The 26,068-nt window shown below is 45.9% G+C and overlaps 1 protein-coding gene across 1 annotated transcript in view; it reads right to left on the bottom strand.

Annotated features, from left to right (window-relative positions):
- Positions 1-25,842, bottom strand: part of TAMALIN (trafficking regulator and scaffold protein tamalin) — a 39,432-nt gene extending 13,590 nt beyond the window's left edge. The window contains exons 1-3 of the mRNA XM_048491945.1: positions 25,603-25,842; positions 5,954-6,003; positions 652-706 (exon numbers count right to left, since the gene is read on the bottom strand). Of these exons, the coding sequence (XP_048347902.1) occupies positions 652-706; positions 5,954-6,003; positions 25,603-25,767 (270 nt within the window). The 5' untranslated portion in view covers positions 25,768-25,842. The remainder of the gene's footprint in view (positions 1-651; positions 707-5,953; positions 6,004-25,602) is intronic.
- Positions 25,843-26,068: the final 226 nt, after the last annotated feature.

Genomic DNA, 26,068 nt, shown 5'->3' with positions numbered 1-26,068 from the left:
TGAACCCCCCAGAAGCAAAGGTCTCCAAACCTGGATACTATTACCAGGAGGCCCTCCTGGAGCCACCTTGAAAGTCTGGTGCCTCTATCTTCAAAAATGTGCAGACTGCCTACACACTCGGAAATTCCCCATTGGCTACAATGGAGCAAAGTCACTGCAAAACAAAGAATCTTGGGCAACTTTCTTGGGGTGCCTGGAGGGGTGTATTTTTAAAGCTAGTGACACCAAAATTTCAGGGTATCATCTGTTAACTATTCTTATTATTCCACCCAAGTTTGGTGAAGGTAGATTCAGGGGGACCAAAGTTATGGTCCCTCAAATGGGTAGCCCCCATCTCCTGTTAGCTCCCATTGAAAACAATGGGGATGGGGGCACCCCATTTGGGGGTCCATAACTTTGCTCCCCCTGAACCAAACATCACCAAACTTGGGTTTGGCGATGGTCCCCTGGAATTTTGGTGCCGCTAGCCTTAAAAAAGCGCCCCCTGCAGGACAAAACGTAAAAAACCCTAAAAATGTTAAAAACACACAAACGACCCTGAAATGTTGGCGCCCCCCCCCCGTGACCAAATGGGGGCGCCCGGGGACATAGGGTACCCCCTGTCCCTAGGCAGGTACGTCAGTGCCAATGGGATATTCTCTCTGCACTTACCTGAATCTCAAAACCAAAGGTCTGAGCTTCTTCCTTCTCCAGTGTGATCACTTTCCTGAAAAAGGGAATGGAGAAAAAAAATCAATAACTAGATTTCCCAGAGGTAACAGAAGACACAAAGAAGAGACCTTTCTACACCACTTCAGGACCCATCACCACTGGCCAGGGTCAACTGTTACCCCAAATGACTGAGCCAAGTGACTCCCTTGCTTGTAGCTCAGTGATTGCTCTCCAAAGAACGTGTGCCAGGCGAGTAGCTCAGAGCATCATTAGGCCTTTTGATCAGTCAGTGATTTCACATATCAACCTGCCTGCCCCCCAATTAAGCAAGGAAAAAAGTCCTTCTGTACCACCCTTTCTTCACAAATGCTCCAAACAGACAACATGACAATGGCTAGAAACAGGCACCAAAGGACAGCCAGAAGATCGGAAACCTAATTATCAAAGAGGCAGATGGCAGTAGAGCAAACTGAAGTCAACGGAAATTGGATATTTCACAATCATTAGTAAACAAGGAACATTTCATGGTATATTACAGCTGTAATCTAGGGGAAACTTCAGGACATTTTCCAGCATGTTAATCATTTACTTGCTGGATTCCTGCTGTTGCAGCATAGGATCATCACCAGAAGAGAAGAGCCATGTTCAAGCTCCTTTAGTCATGCTGACCAAGGCAGATAATTTCTCTGAAGCTGGGACCATTCTGACTAAAGCACTCTCCTTTGAAAGACTGTCAAGTGACACTTTCTTATGGCATTACCTAGAAAGAAGCTTTAAGTATTGCTATTGTTATGGAACACTTTCTGGGTTGAGTTGCATTAAAGTACTAAAGTAAGCTACAAGGAATCATTTCCATTTAAGTAGCTCCCCCTGAACACAGAAAGTGGCTAGAGCTGGGAATGATATAAACCCTGATTAATTCTCATGTGTCATGTTTGCAATGAATTCCCAATGGAGAGAGAAGTGGAACAGAGTATTTATTCAATTTTACCACACTTCACCACACTTACAATACCCCTTGAAGGCAAGTATCACTATATGGCAGATTGGCAGGGGGAAAGACTGTGGCCCCTTCCGTACATGCAGAATAATGCACTTTCAATCCACTTTCACAATTGTTTGCAAGTGGATTTTGCTATTCCGCACAGTAAAATCCAACTGCAAAGTGGATTGAAAGTGGACTGAAAGTGCATTACTCTGCATGTGCGGAAGGGGCCTCTGAGAATAGCTGAAGACCAACCTAGTGAGTGGCACAGGTAAAATTTGAACCAGGGTTCTCACAGATCATTCCATTCTGCTGTGCTAGATCCCATGCTAGCACGTGGCATATATGCACATGATCACAGAACTGGATGGCCCACTGGCAGCATCTTGACACAGTGAGTTCCACTGCTAAGCAACAATGCAAAAATCCACACATGAAAAACACTACACTAGAGTGGAGGAAACAGTTATTGAAATATCTGTTTCACCTGATCTCCAAATACAGGAGACAGTAATACTCCACCACCTTTCTTTCTTTCTGGCATCGTTTTTTAACCCACCTCCTCCTTTTGTCTTACAAGTGCAGTCATAGCTTAGCAGTAGAGTATCTGTTTTGCCTGCAGAACATTCTAGGTTCAGTCTTGCTCGTGAGTGCGTTAAGTGCCGTCAAGCCACTTCAAGCTCATGGTAATCCTATGAATCAAAGTCCTCCAAATCATCTTATCATTAACAGCCTTGCTCAGGACTTGCAAACTGAGGGCTGTGGCTTCCTTGGCTGAGTCAATCCATCTCATCTTGGGTCTTCCTATTGGCCACTGGCCTTTTCCTTTGGCCACTGATTTTTCCTAACATTATTGTCTTTTCCAGGGACACTTGCCTTCTCATAATGTGACCAAAGCATGATAGGGAGAGAAAGGGGGGGAGGAAGAAAATGGCATCAGGGGCAGGAGGTCACCCACATCCCCTTCCCTCCTCGCCACTGCCCCCCAAAAGGCTCTGGTTGCTTTAAAATTAAAATGAACTTGCTTTCAGAAGAGCGGTGCTGCGGCAGAGAGGCAACTCAAGCCAGGGACAGGCCAGGGAAAGAACCCCCCTCCCACATTATCCCCACCCCCAGTCTCCTGGCCACAGTGCCGCTCATCTGAAATTGTTCATCTTAATTTTAAAGCAACCAGAGGCTTTTCAGTGATGATGGGGGAGAGTGGACAACTCCCCCCCTCGTCACAAGTCTCTTGTTGCTTTAAAATTAAGATTAACTTACTTCCAGGTGGTGAGGTGGGCTAGATCAATTGTGGGGGGGACGACTCTTCCTGCACTGCCCAGGAGCACCTGGAGCTTGAGCCTCCCTGGCCCCCTGGTTATGTGTGTGTTCTCTTTCTGTCTCTAGAATCTGTCTGCAGTGGGCCAAGAAAAAGGCATAGAAGCCAAGGTCTCCCGCCATGTTTTCTTCTAGTTCAGTTATTCAGAGATTTGTTCCTTCTATATATGGAAGTTTTCTTCAGTCGCCACAGCAAGTATCTGCTGATGGATGTGTCAAATTAAAAGATGAATTTAAGAAGATGTTTTCACAAGCAAGGCTAAGAAACTAGCATTTGAAATTCTTCCTTTTATGGACCAAATGTAAGTTACTCCAGGTTAAAGGACTCTTTGGCATCAATGATGAAAAAAAAATCTGAATCTGCCTAATATCAGAAAACAGACAACTGGTCTGTCTAGATCCACATTTCCTCATCTGATTAGCAGCAGCTGTTTGACAGCAAGGAGAGAAAGGTCTTTTCCAACACCTGTTATCTGATTCTTTAAGCAAGAGATGCAAAATACTTTGCACAGGCAAAACATATGGTTGACCACTGAGATACAATGGCAGATTTTCAGTTCTGGGTTGAATGGGGCAGAGGGGAGCAAACCCCCTGGACTTATTGCTCTGTGTCCAGACACAGAAGGTAGCACATCTAACATGTAACGTGACTTGCGCCACCCCCTTTGTGGGTTTGGAGAAGCATTTAAGAGAAGATGTGGCCCTGTGGCTGGCTGTAAAATATTTCCCTGGCTCACATGAAGCAGAGCCTCCCTCCTGACACAGTGACTTAAGTGAGTTGCACTGAACCGATTCCAAGACAGCTGGACCTGGTTGTCATCTGTGGAACTGCCAGGTATCATTGCTTGAAACTTCTTTCCCCTTTGTTAACAAGTCAAATCACATCCAAGCAGCTCTAGAAATAGAGCAAAGTTTCCTTTGCACCTCTACGTGTGCCCGAGGAGAAAACCTTTTGGGAATCCACATTTCCCTTCTGAGCAGAAGTTGGGGTTTCAGAAAAATCTGAAGGAGATGCCAAATCCTTCTGTAAACTGCAAGCAAAGCAGTGTCAAAGAACATAAGAGCAGTCATGCAGAATCAGACCAAAGGCCTGTCAAGTCCAGTGTTCTGTTAACACAGCAGACAACCAGAGGCTTCTGGGAAGTCCACATGCAGGACGACTGCAACAGCACCCTCCTCTCTGGGCTCCCCAGCGACTGATAACACTGCCTCTGATACTGGAAAAAGTAGATAGCCATCATGATTAGTAGTCCTTGATCACCTCCATGAATTTGTCCACTCCCCTTTTAAAGCCTTCCAAGTTGGCAGCCATCACTACATCATGTGGCAACGAGTTCCACGATTTAACTATGCACTGTGATAAATAGTCACACTGATAATGGCATATTCCTGTTTTGAGGAACTGAAGCATGATGCATGATGACGATGCTTGCCAAATGCTCTTGGTTGCTGTTAGCAGCATCTTCTTTCAGTCCCAAATCTAGAACAAGCCACTGTGTTCTTGACCAATATCTACACCATTGAAGCCTTTCTGATCATGGAGTGGAACTCAACTAAATCCTGAGCAGGGACTGCAGGACCTAATCTAACCTCTGCCCACAAGAGAGTCCAATCAATTCATTAGCCCACTAGAGAAGTCTGACTGCCAATGAAATTCCATCGATACAGGGGCAGGCAATTTCTGTTTATCTCCTGGGAGAGTGGGGAAGGGATAAAACTTCACCACAGCAATGGCAGCAGCCTTCTAATTACTTTTCACACGGCCTACCTACTTGATCTCCTGGATTCACTACTGATTGCACATGCCAAGGGACCGACTCTTGAATCAGTGGTTCCACAAATAACGAAGACTTTTCCCATCTCTCTGTACAAAACACATTCAGGGAATCAACGGGCACATCGGCATCCCCTGCTCTGATTCCCAACAGTAAAATGGGAATGATTGTGATAAAAGTTTGCAGTTTATTATCAGGGCAACTACTCGGAAACATTTTGTTAATTAAAGCATTATGGAACTCCTTGTCCGCAGCCTCCCTGGCCTCCATGATCTAGCTGTGGAGTTTGTCTGGAAAACAGACAGAGACTGATTTAAATTACAGTTCCCAAGAGAATAAGCAGAACGTGTGCTGTCTTGGGGGATTCTGTTTGCAGCTGTAAGCCCAGAACCATCCTCTGATTCAAGAGAGGTAATCTCGGCAATGCAAGAGGGTATATAAGTTCTGATTACGGATCTGTCATTCTCAACAGTACCCCCCAGGGAAAGCCAAAAGGCCCCAACAATGCTCTGGGAATTAACCCATGTGTATAAAGGCCAAGGTCTCTACCTCTCTATTAAGCACACCACAGGAGGGGGAAGTGTCCAAAACTCCCCCAGATGATCCATTTGCATGCGATCTTTAGAAATCAGTCAAGCTATTGTTGCTATTGAAGGGCCTCCTCATTCAGAGGTATGAATAGAGGGCCCCGTCATTAACACCCCTCCCTGAATGTCATTCACACCCCAGAGACCATGAACTGAGTTGAGGACACCAGAGGGTGGTTGCGGATGTCACAACTGTGACCAGCGATTTACAAGACACACTGGAATAAATTAACTCCAAGGATGGAATTCACAAGGCGAGCATTATGTACTCATCAGAGACAGAGGCTGCTTCCTATAAAGATTGTTTTCATCTAAAGAAAGAAAACTGCAGGGCTACATGCCTGTCCTGTCTTAAGAGTAAACTGCAGCCTGAACAAAACTTACTGGTCCCGCTCAATTCTCCTGGCAGAAAAGGAACAATATCACATACCTGTGGGGTGTTGTGGGTTTTCCAGGTGGTATGGCTGTGTTCCAGTAGCATTTCCTCCTGACATTTCACCTGCATCTGTGGCATCCAGCCACAAATGCAGGCAAAACGTCAGGAGGAAATGCGACTGGAACACAGCCACACAACCCAGAAAACCCACAACACCCTAGTGATTCTGGCCGTGAAAGCCTTTGACAATACATTCACATACCTGTGCTGCTCAGGTGACTGACTGAGAGACTGCCATTTGAATCCGGAGCCCTGAGAAAGAAGCAACAGAAGAAAAAAATAATTAACCAAGAATACAGAATGAAAAAGACCAGAACATTTTGGCTCCACTGATAGCACAGGCATAAACGATCTATTTCAAGGTTTTGAAGTCAGAGAAATTACAAGTGTACTGGGGTCCTAAAATATGCCAGAATAGAAAGTTTGTGTAATTACTGCCATGTTCTCTGGATTTCTATAACTGCTCAGTACTGTCGACATTTTAATCTGGGAAAAAGGGTAGAGTCCATTTCCTGATCTCTACTCTTCCAGGAGGCAGGGAAAAAGAAGCCACGATCTCAAACACTACTGTGTCGTTTTTCTTTCTTTTTAAAAATCATTTAAAATGTTGTACTCGTACCTGAAAACACTTTGGCAGAAGCAAAAAAAATTACAAAGAAACTGTGCAGTTTTTCCTAACCAAAAGGAATCTTGTGGGTCTCTGAAGACTAATAGATTTATTGAGGGATAAGCTTTTATGGACTAGAACCCCTTCCACTGGATGCGTGCCAACATAAGCTTGTGCTTCAATAAACTGACTAATCTTTAAAGTGTGACAAGACTACACTACACCAATCCAACATGCCTACTCCACTGGAATATAATGTGAGCTAACTTTTCAATAGTGAAGTACTCCTAGATGCAGCTACAGATGCTGTTGCCAGCATGAATTGTTAAGTCCCCACCTCAGATGTCACCTCAGCTACACACTTTTATGTGGCCTTAGGTAAGCCGCCACCATCTCCTGACTTCACATCTCCCACCAGAGACGACTGGGATCATTTCACCTACTGCACAGCACTGTTACGAAGCACTACTGAGGGTTGTTTATTAAAACAATAACTTTTTATTGAAATGAACCATGATATCACAACGCAGTAAACAAGTTCTGAATTGGTCAGAATTCTTCCAGCACGATGAAACATACTGGAGAATCCAGATGCTTACTGAGGGTTGTGACATTTTGGTTGGTTGGAAGAAAAAAAGCACCAATAGCCTTCTTGGAATTTTTCTATGAACTAGCATAGCTACCTAAAGCAGTGGTGGCGAACCTTTGGCACTCCAGATGTTATGGACTACAATTCCCATCAGCCCCTGCCAGCATGGCCAATTGGCTGTGCTGGCAGGGGCTGATGGGAATTGTAGTCCATAACATCTGGAGTGCCAAAGGTTCGCCACCACTGACCTAAAGTCTTCAAGGCAACGCATGTAAATGTTTCGGAGCTCCCCAAGAGGTGCTATTTTTTTGCCATTAAGTTACAGCTAACTTTAAGGTGACCCTTCATGGAGTTTTCATGATAATAGATGGAGATTGTTTGCCATGGCCTGCCTCTGTGTAGCACCACTAGATTTCCTTGGTGGTCTCCTGTCCAAGCAGCCAACCAAGGCTGATCCTGTTTAGTTTCCAAGATCTGATGAAATCAAGCTAGCCTGGGCTACTGAATTCAGGTTAGAAAGGTGCTATGCCCATGGTGGCGAACCTTTGGCACTCCAGATGTTTGGCACTCCATGGCCAATTGGCCATGCTGGCAGGGGCTGATGGGAATTGTAGTCCATAACATCTGGAGTGCAAAAGGTTCACCACCACTGTGCTATACCCATGTTAAATATGATTGCCTTGGATGCAACCATCCTCCAAGGATGTATTGTTGAAGGCAAGTTAAGCGTCTCTTCCATTACAGAAAGCACCACTTAAACTGGAGGAAGGTGCCTGAGGCTGGAGGAAAATTTAAAAATTGGCTCAATGAAGTTGCTGTATCCATCCCCATTCACATGACCTGTATAACTCATTCAAATGCCATTTGACACACACAGCTCTTTGTCCCGATGAATGACTGTGCCTTCAAGGTATGCTGGAACCTTTCAGATTCAGTCTACTTTATGCCGGAGAATCTGCATAAAGATCAGAACTAGATGTGAATGAATGACCTATTTACTGTTAGGTCCTCTAGGACTAACAGGATACCGACTACCAGTTCCAGCATAAACCTGAGCATTGGAGTGGCTTTTCGTAGAAAGCCCCTACCCCCACCCCAAGAAGCCCTAAAGTCAAATGTTTCAGACACTTGACTTGAGATTACAAATTCATAAGAGGGTCTCTTGCAGCTGCTGAACACCCACCAATTTGGATGTCAAACAGGCACAGTTAAAGTCACGTTCTGAACACTGCAGGCTTTTAAAAGACATATGTCTCAGTGCTATGGGGAAATGAAAAATCTTTGGGAGAGAAGGGCTTTGTTTTACCCCAAGACCAATTTTAAAATAAATTAATCATCCAGCCCATCCAGAACAAACCCTCTCATTGTTGGGTATTTAAGCAAAAGAGTGGCCCCAGTGCATGATGGGAGCTGAGGCTAGGGTCTATTAGCCAAATCTATTAGCATAAATATATCCAGCCACCCTCAGAGGTGGGCGGTGGCCCCACATTCCAATTCACATTTAGCATGGAGAATGTCAGACATTTTGGCAGAGTCACAAACAGCAGTTGGTAATAAAAGACAGAGCATTGTCATTAAGTTTCCAAAGTTGTGCGACGTGTGCACACATATACGTCTTTGGGGTTTTTTTGGTTGAACTCAACGTCTTCTTCGTGACCAGCCGAGATACAAGGCAGCAGGTTTCTATTAAAGAGCCACACATGCAATTGGAATTACCATTGAAAGCAAACATCTGTTCACACTCCAACGTGGATGTTTCAGAATATCAGCTAAGGTCTGGATCTGAATGCACAACACACACCCTATATTCCTTTGTTTTCACAAGCCTAAAATGACTGAAAGCCTTTCAAACTGCAGTGTGTCAGCTCAAACTGGTACTTCCTCACAAACTGGGTGCTGTTCACAAGTGTTTTGAAACCCAAGTTTATTAAGCAGAGTTCTGAAGTCAAAACCACACCTGGACAGCTTGCTGGGGGGGATGACCCCAAAGGGCCATGATTCTCGGCAGCACTGACCGGAGGATTCACCCCATCTGAGATGCTTAGGGCCTGTCAATAAAGTGGGTGCCCCACATGTAGAGGGGGGGGGGCCCAAGAAGAAAGAATCAGAAGGCTTGAGTGAAGCTCTGCTGCTGAGGAGATCTAGACCCACTCAAGTTAGGCAGGAAGATGCCTTGACTTCCTGTGAGCTGTACTGGTACATGCACACTACCCTCATGGTGCCATTGAATTGTGGCCCGGGAGAACGGCAGCTGGGAGCAAAAGGCAACCCTGGCTCCACACATCTCTAGAATGGCTCTGAGGGCTGAATGGGAGAGGGAAAATCACCTGCTCTTTGGCCCCATTATGAGGAGTACAGCTCTTTGAACTCAGGGGAGAAGCGGGGGAGGGGGGGATACACAGATACAAAGAACAGATAACTGCAACCTTTGTGTTGCGGCTATTTACATCTTGACTAGAGGGCAACAAAAAGTGAAGCAAGTCAACCCATTATGAGGAGGCTCCAGGGAACCCCGCAAAAGTCTCTGTGAGCCAGATGCTTTTTAGTTTGAGCAGTGGGGCTGCTGCAGCAGCACCAGAGAGTTTAAGGGAAGGTCCATGCTCTTCTTCTCCCTGCTCTGTAAACAGCTCACTGTTTTCCAGTTGTACAGGACTAATCAAGGTAGCCACCTACACAGATAATTTCAGGGCTGGCTGCCCCAGACTGAAACTTGCTCCCTATTGGATACGTTCCCATCTTCTCTCCAACTGTCAACCTCCTTCCCTCTTCCAAAAAAGCCCTTGTGTATGTTGAGAACTATTTCTTCAGCAAGCCAATAATTTAAATATTTTATATCCCAGTTTTTTTCTCACTGACGGACCCAAAGCAGTTTGAAAAACCCACCCAATATACTTAAGACAACCAATAAGCAACATAAAGAAAATTCAGGACAACTCCATAGTAAGCCTAGGATCCAGCTGGGTCAAATTCAGTCTAGGACGCAGGTGGCACGCCACAGGGTAAGGGTGTGAGAGCCCTTTAGCTCTTGTCTAAAAGATTCCACCACTGGCTACATCCAAACTTTAATATCTGAAACAGGAAGGTAAACGGGAGCACAGACATGAACATCTACAGTTATCAGGCATGTTCCCAACATTCCCCTTTCCAGGGCTGATCTTTCTAAATAACTGCTGGGCCTCTCAGGAGCTGCTTCTTTTGCCATGCCTTGTTTGCAATGTATAAAATCTGCAGTCAGTGACTGCAGCCCAGACATCAAGGCAAGGAATGTGCAATGGCTCAAAAAGGAAGTCCTATGTCCCAGCTATGAAATGTAAATATCTGTTCTATTTGGCAGATAGTTTCAGGATCACACCCTTCAAACACAATGAATACTTAACATGACCACCTATTATTTAAAAACAAAAATGCAACCATTTTATCCTAACTCGGTCTCCAACATAACATTTCTTCATAATTTGATTGTATTCCCAACAGGAGCAGGCTTCACCCCTTTGGGTCAGACCTCTCAGGTGTGTCACAGAAACCCAACAGAGTTTGCCTTTTGGTGGTGTGTGCGATTACCAGCACATAACCTTATTTTCTGCAAGAGGACGGCAGCCCACACATAGCTAAGTCAGGACTGCTTGTAACTGGGTGGCTGCAAAAGGCAGAATTCTAAAGGCTGTGTGAGGGGATTTTGAAGGAGTTCTGAACAGAGAGCCAGAATGAATGGGTGTGTGCCAATTGGGCTTCATTCAAAGCTGGTTAAGCTACTCTGAGGGACTGGAGGGTCAGATTAAAAGGAGACTCTGTACTACATCCCTGGTGAAAACAAAATTATTAAATAATTAAATAAACACACATGTTGCTTGGTTGTTTTACTCTGAGGAATACTAAGATACTAAGCAGTGAAGCTTATGAGTGTGGGATTTTTAATATAAAGTTTAAAGGAGTTGGCTTCCTAAGGGTTAGTTGGAATTCCTGTTCTGTTTAAGCAATGTGTGGGATAGCCACACCCAGTGGAAAGGATTGTCTAGCATATAGTACTGTTTTTGAAATACTTACCTGAGGGTAAAAGAAAGATCTTGTAAAACCAACAGTATGAACAACTGAATATAGTGTAACCCAAACTGGGGTGTGTATGTCTATTTAAAATAAACTGAATGTAACATCTTGAAGATATTAAGCTAATGACCTGAGCCAAGCTTGTAGCACTTGTGAAGAGAGAGACTGTAGCATCGTGTATATGGTAACCACTCAATACTTGCTTCGGATTTATTCACATTTTGTTCCTTTGCCAAAATCAGTTTTCTTTATGTATGTAAATAAAAAATTACTTTCATTGTTTTTACTTTAAAGAACCTCTGCTGCCTGCCTTTTATTTTTTAACATAAGGAAAGGGGGTTATTTTTGTGTTCCCTCAGGGCAGGCTTTTCTGCCTAACTGAGAGATGCCCAGCTGAGCTGTTAAATAACATTTTTACTGTTTTATTATAAACATAAAATGGGAAAACACGAAGGAAAATAAATCAAATAAAATCATCACATTCACGCTACTGCTTCACGATATTAACAGTTGAAAGGACTACTCAGGCAAAGCATAGTGACAGTTGGAACTTTTGGAGGGGAAATCTCCTCAGAGCACTAGTGGGCAGAGGGAAAGGTGCAACAGATGGCAAGGGTGCCATGCCTCCTTACGCGCCTCAAAGAACAGGACGGAAAACAAGGTGAGGTCATCCAGTCACGGAGAGGATTCCTTCCATGGCTCTGACCCATCATTTTTTGCTAGAAGATTTCTCAGTATTTGGCTCCTCTCCTTAGCTTTTTTTTTGTCTGCTCCCCGTGCTCCTGCCCTTCACATCGGAGAGTCCATAACTCTCTTCCTATCACATGGCTGAACCATGTGCCCCACACTACCAAAAGCATAGTTTGGTAAATTAAGTTGCCGTGCCCTCTACTGTTGCTGTTGAGAGGCAGGGATTGTGAGCCTTTGAAAGAGGTAGAGCTGAGTCAGCTGGGCTGGGGCAAGGAGCATGAGAGACGGCTGTTGGTGAGGTACATGATTCCCCTGCCCCTTTCCTAAACAGCTAAGGGTACATTAAATGATATTGCTGTGTGAGAGAACAGCATTTGAGGGCGAATGGGTGCTTGTAGTCTGCAGGAGAGTAGATTCTGTTTGTTCTATTGTCTGGTTTGCTGCTGACTGAAGAGGATCTGGCTGCATGGGGCTTTCTGGGCTGTGGTCTGTTATCTTTTGCCCCTAGCGTTTCACCTGCAGCTATGGCTGGTATCTTTAGAGGCATGTAATGGTAAGATGTGTTTCTCTCCATGGCACAGTATGGAGTGATTGTGTGGTGGGATATATGTTTTGTCCACCTCACAGGTGGGAGGAGGGTGAAGCACATCTGCATGTGTCCAGGTGGAGTTCATTTGAAGTTGCATGTGAATGTCTCTGAGTTTTGGTGTTTTTTTAGTTCCAGTAACCAGAGTTTCATTGATTTTCAGACTCTCTTCTTTTCGTTGAAACTGTGGAAACCAACAGTGTTTGTGGATTTCAATGGCTTTTCTGTATAGTCTGACATAGTAGCTGTTGAAGTTGTCAAGAACTTCTATGACTTCAAATAAGATCCTAAAGGAGGCTTGTTTACAGCATGTTCAGCTACTGCTGATTTCTCAGGTTGGATTAGGCAGCTATTTGCCTTTCACACTCTTTAATTCTGTAACTGCTTAGGAAGAAAAATGAAATGTTTAAGAAATGGAGGGGAAGACATACATCTAAAGAAGAGTATCTCTATGGGTAAACCAGCTATCAGAGAGACCAAAGCTCAGAGTGAGCCGAGGCTGGCCATGGAGGCTTGCTACAACAAGAAAAAACAGCGTGGTGTAGTGGTTAAGAACAGGTGGAGTCTACTGTGGAGAACTGGGTTTGATTTCCCACTCCTCCACTTGAGTGGCAGAGGCTTACCTGGTGGACCAGATGTGTTTCTGCACTCCTGCATATGATGGGTGACCTTGGACTAGTCACAATTCTTTGGAAGTCTCTCAGCCCAACCTCCCACACAAGGTGTTTATTGTGGGGAGAGGAAGGGAAAGGAGTTTGTAAGCCACTTTGAGTCTCCTTACAGGAGAGAAAGGTAGGGTATAAATCCAAACTCTTCTCTTTTTTTCAGATATATGAGGAGCCAACATAAGGTAAACGAAGGTGAAAACTCTGACCAAGGGCAGAGAGAAAGCAGAAGGCTCAATGCCTTTTTTGCCTGCAGTTTAAAGCTGGACCCAGCCAAACTGGGACCAATGTTAAATGGCGCACCTGCCCACCCCTCAACTCCATGTGGAAGGCTGGACTCCTGTGTGCAGTTCTGGAGGCCTCATGTCAAAAAGGATGTAGACAGAATGGAGTGGGTACAGAGGAGGGCGATGAAGGTAAGTAGTGGCCTGGAGACCAAACCCTATAAGGAAAGGCTGAGGGACTTGGGAATGTTCAGTCTGGAGAAGAGATGGTTGAGGGGGAACGTGGCTGCTTCCTTTAAGCATCTGAAAGGCTTAGAAGAGGGCAAGGAGTTATTGTAGAAGAAATGTAGAAGAAAAATTCCTCAATACCCCCAAATACTTCCTGCTGCTGAAGGACATTTCTATTCTCCCTCAACCTCTTGAGGGTTACTGTTTTGCAACAATTGAGTACATATGCAAGTGTCTGCACCCTATGGCTTGAGAGCCGAATGTGGCTTAGTAGACAACCAAATATGGCTCCTTATAAAAGACATTTCAAAGGGAAGGTTAATTGGAGTCGTAAGCAAAATGCTAGAATGACTGGCATGTGAAAGGAATGGCAGGAAAAGGTTTCTACAGGGCTAGAAACAATGCTGGGAATATTTGAAGGCAATAGGAAAAGAGGAAGACCCAACATAAGATTGATTTGACTCAGTGAAGGAAGAAGCCTTCAGTCTGCAAGGCTTGAGAAAAGCGGTCAATGACAGGACATGTTAGAGTTGGTTAATCTATAGCAGTGGTGGCGAACCTATGGAACAGGTGCCAGAGGTGGCACTCTGAGCCCTTTCTGTGGGCACATGCAAACAGAGTCCCCCCTCCCCACACATCTAGGCTGGCCTAGGCTGCTGGGCTCGATCCTTAGTATTAAACCTAAGACCTAGTTTTGGGGAAGCAGTGTAGGTAACCCTGTTAAGCGCTGTTAAACCCTCCTAGGGTCATGATTCACCCATTGGAAGAGTTGCACGGTTGCTTCAAAGCAAAGCCACCGACTACCACCAAGCTTACTCCCGAGTAATGCACGCCTCGGAGCCAACCGTTTTTTCTAAACCAAAACCTCAGTATTCAGGTTAAATTGCCGTGTTGGCACTTTGCGATAAATAAGTGGGTCTTGGGTTGCCATTTGGGCACTCGGTCTCAAAAAGGTTCACCATCACTGATCGATAGGATTGCCATAAGTTGAAAGCAACTTGATGGCATAACCCACACACACAGGGTTTCTTAGAAATGATTTACAGAAAGGGAAATGAAAGGTGAACAGTTGCCAGTAAACCAAATGTAAACCAAGCATAGATTTACAACAGTGCATTAAAACAATTGTGCCTGGTGCCCCTGGGTATTTGTTACTGTGAGCTGTTGACTGTATTGCTTCTTAGCAAAGAACACTTGGCCACCAGTGTTTGGATCGCAGAAACTTTGTGGATTATCCGCATGTCACTCATCTGTAATGAGCATTTTCAGTTATGCAAATGTCTTATACTTAACATCCTGTAGCTCTCTTGCTCCAAATTTTGACAGAGTTTCACTCTTTAACTATGAATGATGGCTGACCTCTGGGCAAACACAGTAGTGTACTCTGAGTGTTAAATATGCCACTCAAACACCTCCTTGGAGGTTGATACTGTGTAGGGAACTGTAGTACAGTCTAGTTGCCCTAAGCTTCATACCCCCTTTAAAATATCACACTTTTGTTCAGGGCCCATCTAAATAGAAACTAAACTCTCTCCTTCTCTTGAATATTAAACTCCCCTTTGTGTGGCCAATCAAGTGAATAGTCAAGTCTTTGCAACATAGCACAACTGTGAGCTGCAATCTTGAACACTTTCTTGGTCAGATTCTTGGGTGTGTGTCACTGCCATGTGTACTGAATCTGGACAAATAGCAGACCACTTTGCTGTTCAGAGTCTGAGCCAAATGACCAGATCAGTGGGGCCAAGGGAGCCTTTATCGTAAACCACAGGGAGGAAAGAACTCCAAGAATACACAAACAGATCTTTGCCAAGGGCCTTCCTGAGCCCAGCAAGACCCAGAAGTGACAGAAGCTGCTCCAAATGGCCGCCAGCTGAGAAAGGATGCTTGCCCTTCATATAAACTTGATTATCCCCCTTGCACTCCCACCCTCGCTTTGGTCGCTGGCCCGAGAACAGCCATGGACCTGCTAAGACTGCTGTCTCCATCTGTAATTGGACACAGACGCTTATGCAAACATGTGCTTCCAATATCAAGCTGGAGGCGGCTGGCTCCAAGAGGGAGACACACCAAACATCCTTTGCGTTGAGGATGGGACTCCTGGCCTCCATTGCTGGGTACAAGGGAAGGGAAGGTACCTCTCCCTCTGCAGTAGCACAGAATGGAAGGTTTAAGCCCACCCTCCCCAGCCTCTCCCCTCAATGGGACTCCGAGACACACAGTAAAAGAAGCATGCAAATAATTGCATGCTGCAGAGTTTTGAAAGTGAAATGAGCCTCGGCTACATCACACACACCCCACAAACGGTTGTTGGTTCTGTAAACAAACAGTCTTTTCATTTCCTGGCTGGGAGAGTGACTAGTTTCCTGCTATGGGGTGGGGGCTGCTTTTCCAGGGATACAGCTGGTTTGCACATGGCTGGCGGTTTCCAGCGATTAGACGCGACAGACCAAAGCCTGCTGAGAACATAGCAATGCTGAAACCTGTGTTCACTACCCAACTGATTCACCGAAGCAAACTGCTGATGCCAAGCCAAGAGGCTAGAGAGTAACTCAGCTGTAAGAAATGGTTTCCGCAGCTTCCTACAGGCAGGATCTCTGTGGCATTGCCAGATCATTAGCTGGATGCTTTTTCCAGCCCACTCTGCTTTGCTCCTAAGTGTAGCTCTGAAGTTTCCAACCTCTGACGGGGCCTGGACTTCTCCTAGAATTTTGTCCTATCTCCACTTTACAGGGATCAGTTTGCCCGGAGAAACTGGCCACTTCAGAAGATGTGCTTTATGACATTCCATCAGAGCAGAGCCCCTTCTCCAGGCTCTGCCCCAAGATCTCCAGGAATTTGTCAAGGTGGGAGTTGGCAATCCCATTTGACCTGGACATGCCTTATCGGCCACCCCTTTACAAGTCTAGTAGCAAGATTTCCTCCCCCCCCCCCCACTGTTTTGCATGGGTGTCTCTGTGAAGGCAGAAAGGTGGCACACAATTTTTGCAAAAATAAATGAATAAATAAAATGACAAGGCTGGTCATGTTAAACGTTATGTGTGTCTGATCTATATCTGTTTTAAATCTCTGCAAGTCAGACTGAGCACCAATGTTTGGTTGGAAAAGCAGAATATACAAATAAAAGTTATCAAGGGAAACAAACATAACAGCAACTGACCAAGCTGCCTAAGGGTTACAGACAGGCGAGAGTAATTCATGATGGCTCTTTATGTATGACAAATCCTGCCCTGGAAGGAGTACAGTGGGTGGGCAAAGAGTTCTAGACCTAGGCTATCAATGAGAAGCAGAAATCAACCTCCAAGTGAAACCAGGAGCTGCAGCATCCAGACCTTCCCCTTCTTGGTCTCAGGGCTGTCTATGAGTCCTCCTGCACTTTCCTGGTGTAACACTGACAGAGAATACATCAGTTACAAAAAGCACATCTTCTAAAGGCAGTTTCTCTCTTTTAAACACTGAAGAATCCGCTACCTGACTCTTACCCCTGACAGCTTCAGCTTTCTCAATGTGTGTGGCGCAGGATAGTGGGGGGGGGGGGGGATGCCTTGATGTGCACACTATTCGCTGACATAATCCAATGGGTACCCTACAGTATGAGGCCCACAGCACAGTACAAACTCTCATGAAAGAAGAGGCGTGATATCTTCTTCAAGCCAGAATTAGAAGCTGTTAACATACACATTTTTGTTCGGCTGCAAGCCCCAAACGCCTGGCAGGACGCTAACAGAAGCCAGAATTCCCTACTGGCAGCCATCTGGACGACCAATTTTTAGACTCTCAGTTTTGATCCTGCCACCTCTTCCACTACTACTAATGGAGAAGTCCTTATCAAAATTACAGACTATCACCCCCCATTTAACCTGCCTAGCTAAACATCACCACTCTGAGAGTTGCCAAATAAAGCTGCTTTTTTTTGTCCATGGTGCAAATTAGTTTGAGCGCTATTGCCTCCTGAAAACATTTGTACTAGGCCTATTTTCAGTTAAAGTTGCCATTACAAGAACCACCCTGAAACTGAGTAAATCTTGCATCAAATGGCAGATTTAAGAGTGAATTTCCAAGAGAAGGCTTGGGGTTCATATATTCCAAAATATTGTCCCGCCCATCCTAAACGAGCATGTTAATGGTTACTCATGAAAATGGGTTCTCTGCATGATTAAACCCACTTATCAATTGTCCTGATCAGAGCTCAGTCGGAGCCCTTCGGGGATCGGGCGGTATACAAATTAAATAAATAATAATAATAATAATAATACTGAGCAACAGGCTTGGCATGAGCACGCTAAAGGAAAAAAGGTAGCAACTTTGATTATACCAGAAGGATTCTTCAGCCACGCTCATGCAGCAATAACTTTCTGTCAGACTGTATACAATATTTCTGCAGGAACCAGTGCCCTTAACGCACCTCCATTCAGCAGGAAGATATACTTAAAACAGCAATTCAAAACCATAATGGGTGGTTGTTCTTACACTACACTTCTGGTACAATAGTGAAGAGAACCCTCAGCTTCTGAAGTATGAAGAATGTAGACACAGAGCACAAATTCATCACTGTAACTCCTCTGGGAGCTTAACAATGGTCACACATCAATGCAAGTTCAATACAGAACGAAAGCTATTAAGAATTCTTGCTTCGGGAATTCTATACTTCAGACGGTCAAGTCAGAAAGCCAGTGGATCAAAAACTATTTCTAAATCTTTCCACAGGTCTGTTCCTGACCATGGAACATTTTTTGAACCAGTGGGAAGGCTTACTTTGAAACAGATTAGTAAATTAAGCAGTAAACTGTCACCAAGCGTACACTGTCTCTCACCCAATTGTTCTGTTCCTTCACACTTACGTCACTTCTGTTCTGAACACCAGGCATGTGTCGGTAGCCAAGGTGTTCAGCAAAGACGTCATCCCCTAACGACAGTCAGGCACCCCTCCGTCACCTCCCACTCCACCCCCATATTGAGGTAACAACTTCCGTAATCGGGTAAATCGGGGACTTCTGTGTAGCTGGCACTCTAGTCATAGTAGTCAGAGTTCCTTTCCACAGCTCTTATCTCTGCCTGCAGCAATAGGCTATCATAGCCACAGGATACTATTATGGGATGCAGAATGCTACATAGGAAATGAGTCCTCCCATTTCCCCCAATGTTGTATCAACCGACACATCTAAGTTCAGAGATGTGATGCGGAAAGCGGCATTGGAGGTACAGGCTGTCTGCCCTTAACAGGTTGTTCTAGTCTTGTTTTCAAGAATTCCAGCAAAATATCATCATAGCTTCCCTTAGGTAAGTTAGAACACCACTTGGGCAGAAAAGATGGAGACATTTATTATTCTACACTTGAATGAGGTATCTGCTGCTGACAGGGGAGTTTCCTGTCTCCAGATGCTTTTCATGACATCTTTACATGCTAGTAGAACTAACCCACGATACACATGCCCACACACCCTACCCATAAGCATGGTTGCATCTATACAAGCAAGAGAATGAAGTACAGGACTCTGCCACATTAGAGTATACAAGAGATACCACTCCCTGCAAATAGAATATTAGTGGAACAAACAGAGGAATTGGTAAAAGCCTCTTCCTTCCTAAACTAGATTCACCCCCCTCCCCACACACACCAGGGAGATTTTTTTTTACATAAAGGATCAACTTGGAATGGCAACCCCGGATCCAAACTGAAGGGATACAGCTCACTCTACCACCTCAGGCTTTTATCACAGCATTTTCCAGTCCATGTAGACTGGGCCTTAAGACACTCATGTGAGCAGGGAAGAACACAAGATGAGACAAACAAGGGACTGGGCAGTTGAAAACAGGGTAGGGTGCAATGAAAGAGTTAAAGAAAACCTGTGCATAGTCTGAAAAGGTACACAGACATACACTCTGGTGTTTCCTTCATTCATACCTTGCCATTCTCAACCACCTTGCACAGTTCTCTTCTCAATTTTATCTGAACAGTTCTGTGAGGTACATTAGGCTGAGATGAGAGTGACTGGCCAAAGGTCGCCCAGCAAGTTTCCACAGCACAGTGGAGATGTAAACCTGGAACTCACAGACCCCACTACACCATGTGGCCACATTGGCACCCAACCTCAAAGTGAGTCTATTTTACTCTTACCACAAGCACGATGCCAAAAATTCCCTCCATGGCAAGTATTTTACCCCACACGATACAGCACAGCACCACTCATATGAATAGTAGCCCATAATATGGTGACTTTTATTATCTCTACATCAACATCCTAGTGAATGGGAATTGGGGGGGGGGGGGAGAGGAGGAACTACTCAGAAAATGGGCCAAGCATGGAAACGCACTAACAAATCTTTTGGGTTTTTTTTGGGCAGCCGATTTACTGGCAAAAGGCTGGCACCGAATGTGAGAAGCAATCCTTATTCCTGAGCTTTCTCTCAATGCTTTTCAAAGCAACACTGTACAAAAAATTAACCCATCCTACATCACAGATTACAGAGGATCCTCTCTCTCCTGTGCTATGTTTAATTATTGTTTTTTTTGCTTTTATATGTATTTCAGTTGTGGCTATAACTGTTTTTATTACACGTTGTTATAAAGTTTTAAACACTTTGATGATCCTGATTGGCCAGAAAGGTGGCATATCAATTTTGTAAAGATAACAGAGCTCAAAAATAACAGAAGGGGGATGAAAATAGAAGCAAGGATTGAGCCGATTTTTGCTGGTTCTAGAAGGATAGGTGGGACCCAGCCCAATTGAGTCAAAGGTCTGCTAATGGTGGCAATAAACTGGTTGAATCACACTGAAGTTCTTTATTTTTAAGGGCATCCTACAAGATATCATCACTAGACAGTGTTGACACTTGATGTGGAAGATCTGGGTTCAAATTCCACTGACCCATTAATTCACTTAGTGCTATTCAGAGGTCATGCTCTCATAAGAACATAAGAAAGAGCCTGCTGGATCAGACCAGAGTCCATCTAGTCCAGCACTCTACTACTTGCAGTGGCTCACCAGATGCCTTTGGGAGCTCACAATTAGGATGTGAAAGCAATGGCCTTCTACTGCTGCTGCTCCCGAGCACCTGGTCTGCTAAGGCATTTGCAATCTCAGATCAAGGAGGATCAAGATTGGTAGCCATAATTCTCCTGCATAAATCTATTCAAGCCCCTTTTAAAGCTATCCAGATTAGGGGCCATCACCACCTCCTGTGGCAGCATATTCCAAACACCAATCATGCATTGCATGAAGAAATGTTTCCTTTTATTAGTCCTTATTCTTCTCCCCAGCATTTTCAATGAATGCCCCCTGGTTCTAGCATTGTGAGAAAGAGAGAAAAAATTCTCTCTGTCAACATGTTCTACCCCATGCATAATTTTATAGACTTCAGTCATTCCCCCTCCTCAGACATCTCCACTCCAAAAAAGAGTTCAAATGCTGCAGCCTCTCCCCATAAGGAAGGTGCTCCAGTCCCTCAATCATCCTCGTTGCCCTTCTCTGCACTTTTTCTATCTCTTCGATATCCTTTTTGAGATGTGGCGACCAGAACTGAACACAGTACCCTAAGTGCAGTCACACCACTGCTTTATATAAGGGCATGACAATCTTTGCAGTTTTATTATCAATTCCTTTCCTAATTATTCTCAACCCTCCATTACCATCTGTGAAATGGAAACAGTAGCGTGCCTTGCAGGGCTTTAAAAGACCAGATGGGTAAAGCAGCAACACTACATAATGGAACACCTAGTTCAGCCTAAACCCACTGGAATCAATGGACATAGATGGGAGAAACTTTGCAGGACTGTATGACTACACTGCATGTTAGCACTTTTACTAACACAGCCACGTGGTCTTAAAGCAGTTATGAATATGATGGAGATTAACTGGCAGTACAAGATTTAGTAACAAAGTAAATTTGCAAAGTGTAGTAAGATTTTAAGCAATGAGGGGACAGAGAAAAACTTGCTCCTTTCTTCAAAGTGTAAATTCAGCTGGAAAAAAACTTAGCGTTTTCCAGACAAGGCATATTTGGAAAAGCTGAGCCAAGTACTCATAGCACAAGCTACCCTTGAATTTATGAGACTTAAAGTGATGAGGAGAATTTCCAGTCACCTGACCACCAATTCTGAACAGCCTGCTCAGGAAAGCCGGAGAGTCTTGCGTGGATAGGGGAAGGGCAGCGTAACAGATTAGTCTTTGCTTTACCAGAAAGACTGCCTCTAAAAAACAGCAGCAAATAGCTACATGTGTTAAAAAAAGGATAACTGTTGCGGCTTGTCCTTCTTTAGCAAAATAGCTAATACCAATCAGCAACCTCCAGTCTTATTCCATCCCATTGCTCTAACGAACAGAAATCACAATTCATCTGAATACACTAATAACATATGCTAAAGTCAACTATGCAAAAATATCTTCAGGCCTCCAGAACTCACAGCACCACTATTAAAAGTATCATTGGCGCAGTAGTACAGGTAGTATTTCCCCAGCACATTACATTTTGATTTCAAATAGCAAAGTCCGGCAATACTTCCTGGTATCACATGGGGAACCTGACCATTTTGAAAATATCTTTTGCCCTTGCAGGTACGGATAGTCAGCTCTTTAAAAAAAAATAATAAAACCCAGCCTGAGGAAGAATTCTGGAGAACTCAAAAACTTGCACACTGTTTGGATCCTAATGAAAAGGTATTACATGGATTGTGGCTTGCTTTGGGAATGAGCTATTTGAGATAGCTTTGCCACTCTTGGAATGAGTCTGAGCTTCCCAAGGGGTCTGGGTGTTAAAAGAATAAACTAGACAGTTCTAGGATATGAAGTACTTTTCTCCAAGGAGCTGGGCACAATATTCTCACAGGTGGCCATACGGCAGTGATGGTGAACCTGTTCGAGACTGAGTGCCCAAATTGCAACCCAAGACCCACTTATTTATCGCAAAGTGCCAACACAGCAATTTAACCTGAATACTGAGGTTTTAGTCCTGCGTGCACTCTTCAGTTTCAGTCTGCCCTGCACTGTTCCAGTGCCTCCACCTCACCTCTTTGCCTCCGCCCCACCTGCTCAAGCAGGGGCCAGCCTGCCCTAGCCTCCAGCAAGTCCCGCACACACCGCTCTGTGCCTCTCTAGAATTTCCACCTCCTCTGCCCGCCCGCCCTCGGGCATCAGCCACCCGGAGCACAAGCACCAGGCCTACCAGCTGAGTCCTCCCTGCTCACTGTGGAGCCCAGGCCAGCCTAGATTTGTGTGTATGTGTGTGTGTGTGTGTGGGGTGATTTTCCGGCCCCCCCCTTATGAACTTTGTGTGCGTGTGCCCACAGAGAGGGCTCTGAGTGCCACCTCTGGCACTCGTGCCATAGGTTCACCATCACTGCTATACGGACTCTTTGTACCTGCCACCTACACTTCACACTAGCAGTATTCATTTCCAATGTTAGCACACATTAACATATCACACTGATTTTAAAAAATGAGCAACGGAAGTATACCCACATGGCCATCCCAACTCATCCTAAAGACAGGTGAGGAAAGCAAAAGCTGGTGCTGAAGAGAAAGAACACCCTCAGGCCAAAGGAACAGAAACAAGGACTGAAGACAAGGCCAGGCCACACAGTTAACTTATAAGACCATCTCCTGGTGGGCCACTTCCCTAGAAGGCTACTGACTCTCAGGCCCCACTGGCTCAGATATTTCATTGATAATCAGAGTCAACTGGCCAACTGCCTCTTCCTGAACTGCTGTGGGGTGAGGTGAAGCAAAGGGTGAGCCGATGCTCATTGCCGGCACCCCTGAATTCAGTGGGCCCTGAAGTGCCGGCTTGTAGCACCACAGGGGCTGTTCTGTTGGACTTGCTACAGGGCCTTTCCCCCCCTTCCCAGCGTCTTTGGTCTGCAGGGATAGCCTTACATTTGGGGTGGAGAAGGACAAACATTCAGTTAATCCTTCTAATTATCACGGGGCAGATAGGCCTTACAATGGGTCAGAATTCAGGTAACCGCCCTTTGAGCATCACAGATGATCAGACAATTCATTTACTTGTGGAGAATGGGTGGGAAGTTCATAAAGCTGCTCCATTTATATGACTCATTTGTTAAAATCCCAGATAAGGGTTTGAAGGGCCTTTGTGGCAGAGGAGCAGCAGTGGCGTAGGAGGTCAAGAGCTCATGTAACTAATCTGGAGGAATCGAGTTTGATTCTCCGCTCTGCCGCCTGGGCTGTGGAGGCTTATCTGGGGAACTAGATTAGCCTGTGCACTCCCACACATGCCAGCTGGGTGATCTTGGGCTAGTCACAGTTCTTCTGAGCTCTCTCAGCCCCACCTACCTCACAGGGTGTTTGTTGTGAGGGGGGAAAGGCAAGGAAATTGTAAGCCCCTTTGAGTCTCCTACAGGAGAGAAAGGGGGGGATATAAATCCAAACTCTTCTTCTTCTCCTTGTAACTATTACAAAGAGGGGAAAAAGGTAAGAAGTGGTTTGTCATTAAGAGCTGGTTTGCAAGTGCCTGCTGTGTATTCCTTGGAGGTCTCCCATCCAAATGGTTGCCAGGCTCAACCCAGTTTAACTAATGAGCTCAGGCTAGCCTGGACTATCCAGGTCAGAGGGGTCTGTGGTGTGTAAGAACTGAATATCTGAATGCTGCTATTATATCATAAAACTAGAAAGTGAGAGGCCCTTCTCAGCAGCCCCTTCACTAGTCATGAACCTGGTCGGGCAACTATCAGCATGGGAAAAACAGTCAAACCAAATTCACAAAGAGCCTCCTCAACTGTAAACTCATCAGCTCAAGATTTACCTCCTCCTCCCAAATGTCTCTCAAAAGAGTTTTCTTCTGAAATGAGCATCTGAATGTAAACAAGGGAATGCCCATGATTCATATCAAGCACGGATGAGATGAAGCAGCTTTGGCTAAATCTTAAACGACAGCCCCAGGTTTTACAAGTGCTTTCATGCATTACACGAGAATTGCCCGCAAGCGCATCTCACTCTTTTTCACTAGCACGGGAGAACAGACAGTAGATGAGCCCCATTTTGAAAACCAAAAGGCCACCCTCAGCAGCACAGAAGAAAGGCTCACTTATTGCACAAGAAAGAAACCCAAAGTGATTTGAGTTCAGTGCAAAGCTCTCCTGGGTCAGGTGGAGCATTGAACTATGATAGCAACATACACCACAAACTTCACAGTCCCGCCACTCCCATTCAGTAGTCATACTGGAAGCCACCATCTCTCCAGCTTTCTGGATAGACTTTTAGTTACCAAGTGATCATCTGGTCTAGCTTGTGTCAAGAGTCACATGCATGTTCAGCATCCATTTGCAGCAAAGTTTTTTATTAGGCATGATTATCTCAATGGACTATTAAGTTAAACAGTAAGGGAGCACTAGAAGCGACCCCAGCAAGACAGGTACAATCCAGGCCTGTTTGGGTCCCAAGGGATACCTAGAAAGGTATCCTTGTGGAAGGTCTTGGTTTCCAACAGGAACCTTGGACGTGCCTGAGTTCTAGGCCAGGTGAAAGGCAGGAAAGGTGTATGAAAGTAAACTATCATATTGGGTCCCCCACATCATTCTTGGAAGTTACCCTTTTCTCACCCCAAGCAGTGAATGAAAAGGAGGCAAATGAAGCATCCTTCCTGGGCACGAGCAACAATTTATGAGCAAGTAACTGCAGTGTTTGCCCCCTTCCACTCTACACGGACAGATTGTGGTGCAACTGGGCAGAAACCAGAACCACCCGGGACCACCTTTCAGCCTCTTCATGAGTCTACCAGAACTCATCCCCTCCCATCGTCCGTCTAACGACAAAGGCGAACCTAGGCAAGGCAGCTCACTGGCGCGCACAACAGCCTTGCAGGGAGCCTCCGAGGACGGCGTGCTGCAAATCGGGTGCCCGGACTTGTCAAGCCTGCAGGGCGGCGGGCAAGGCTGAGGTCTACGGAAATATGTCCGGAGGGTCCATTAGAGGAACTGAGGAGCGGGAAGGGGACAGGAGGCAAAACGACCACTCGGGGTCCTCCGCCCTCCCGTGGGGTGGAACAAGGACTGCCCCTCGCGGGTCTCGCTCGCCCCTTCGCCTCTCCTTTGTGGCAGTAGGAGCAGAGTCTGGGGCGGGCACGGGCGAGGGAGTCCGGATCCAGGCACGCCCCAGGATCGGGATCGGAGGGAAGACAATGCCGGGAGCAGGAGGGGGGCGAGAAGGGGACGTCGCACGCGCGGGTCCCGCTCCAGCCCCCGCGACGCCGATGCCGGGGCGACTCACCCTCTTGGCGCGGGGCAAGGTGCCCCCCGAGGCCGCCAGCGCCCGCTCCAGCTCCGACGCCCGCTCCCCGAGCACGCCCGACCCCTCCGCACTCAAGGCGGCCGCCGCCGTCACCTCCCGCTCGGGCTGTCCGGGCCGGAGTCGCCGCAGCCTCCGCAGGGTCATGGCCAGGCCGTGGGGAGAGGGGAGAGGGGCCGCTCGGTCCTATATGGACTCTTAGAGGGGCGGGGGCGGGGCACCGCGAAGGGCACGCCCCCACCCCGAGAACACGCCCCCTCCGCTCCCTACCTAGACTCACTGAGACGTCTCCTCCGGCTAGGATTCTGTAGAGCCCTGGAAGCCACGCCCCTCGGCTACGTCCCGCCCCCAACAGGCTCGCGTGGGGAGATTGCAAGGCAGGAAGGTGGTGAACTTTGGGGTGGCCGCCTCTCTGCGCCCGACGCCCCTTCCGCGCTTCCCAGCCTTT

This window comes from Sphaerodactylus townsendi, linkage group LG03, assembly GCF_021028975.2.
Source record: "Sphaerodactylus townsendi isolate TG3544 linkage group LG03, MPM_Stown_v2.3, whole genome shotgun sequence".
In the NCBI taxonomy this organism is placed as follows: domain Eukaryota; kingdom Metazoa; phylum Chordata; class Lepidosauria; order Squamata; family Sphaerodactylidae; genus Sphaerodactylus; species Sphaerodactylus townsendi.
Note: the sequence above shows the minus strand (reverse complement) of the source record. Positions and strands in the feature narration are given on the sequence as shown.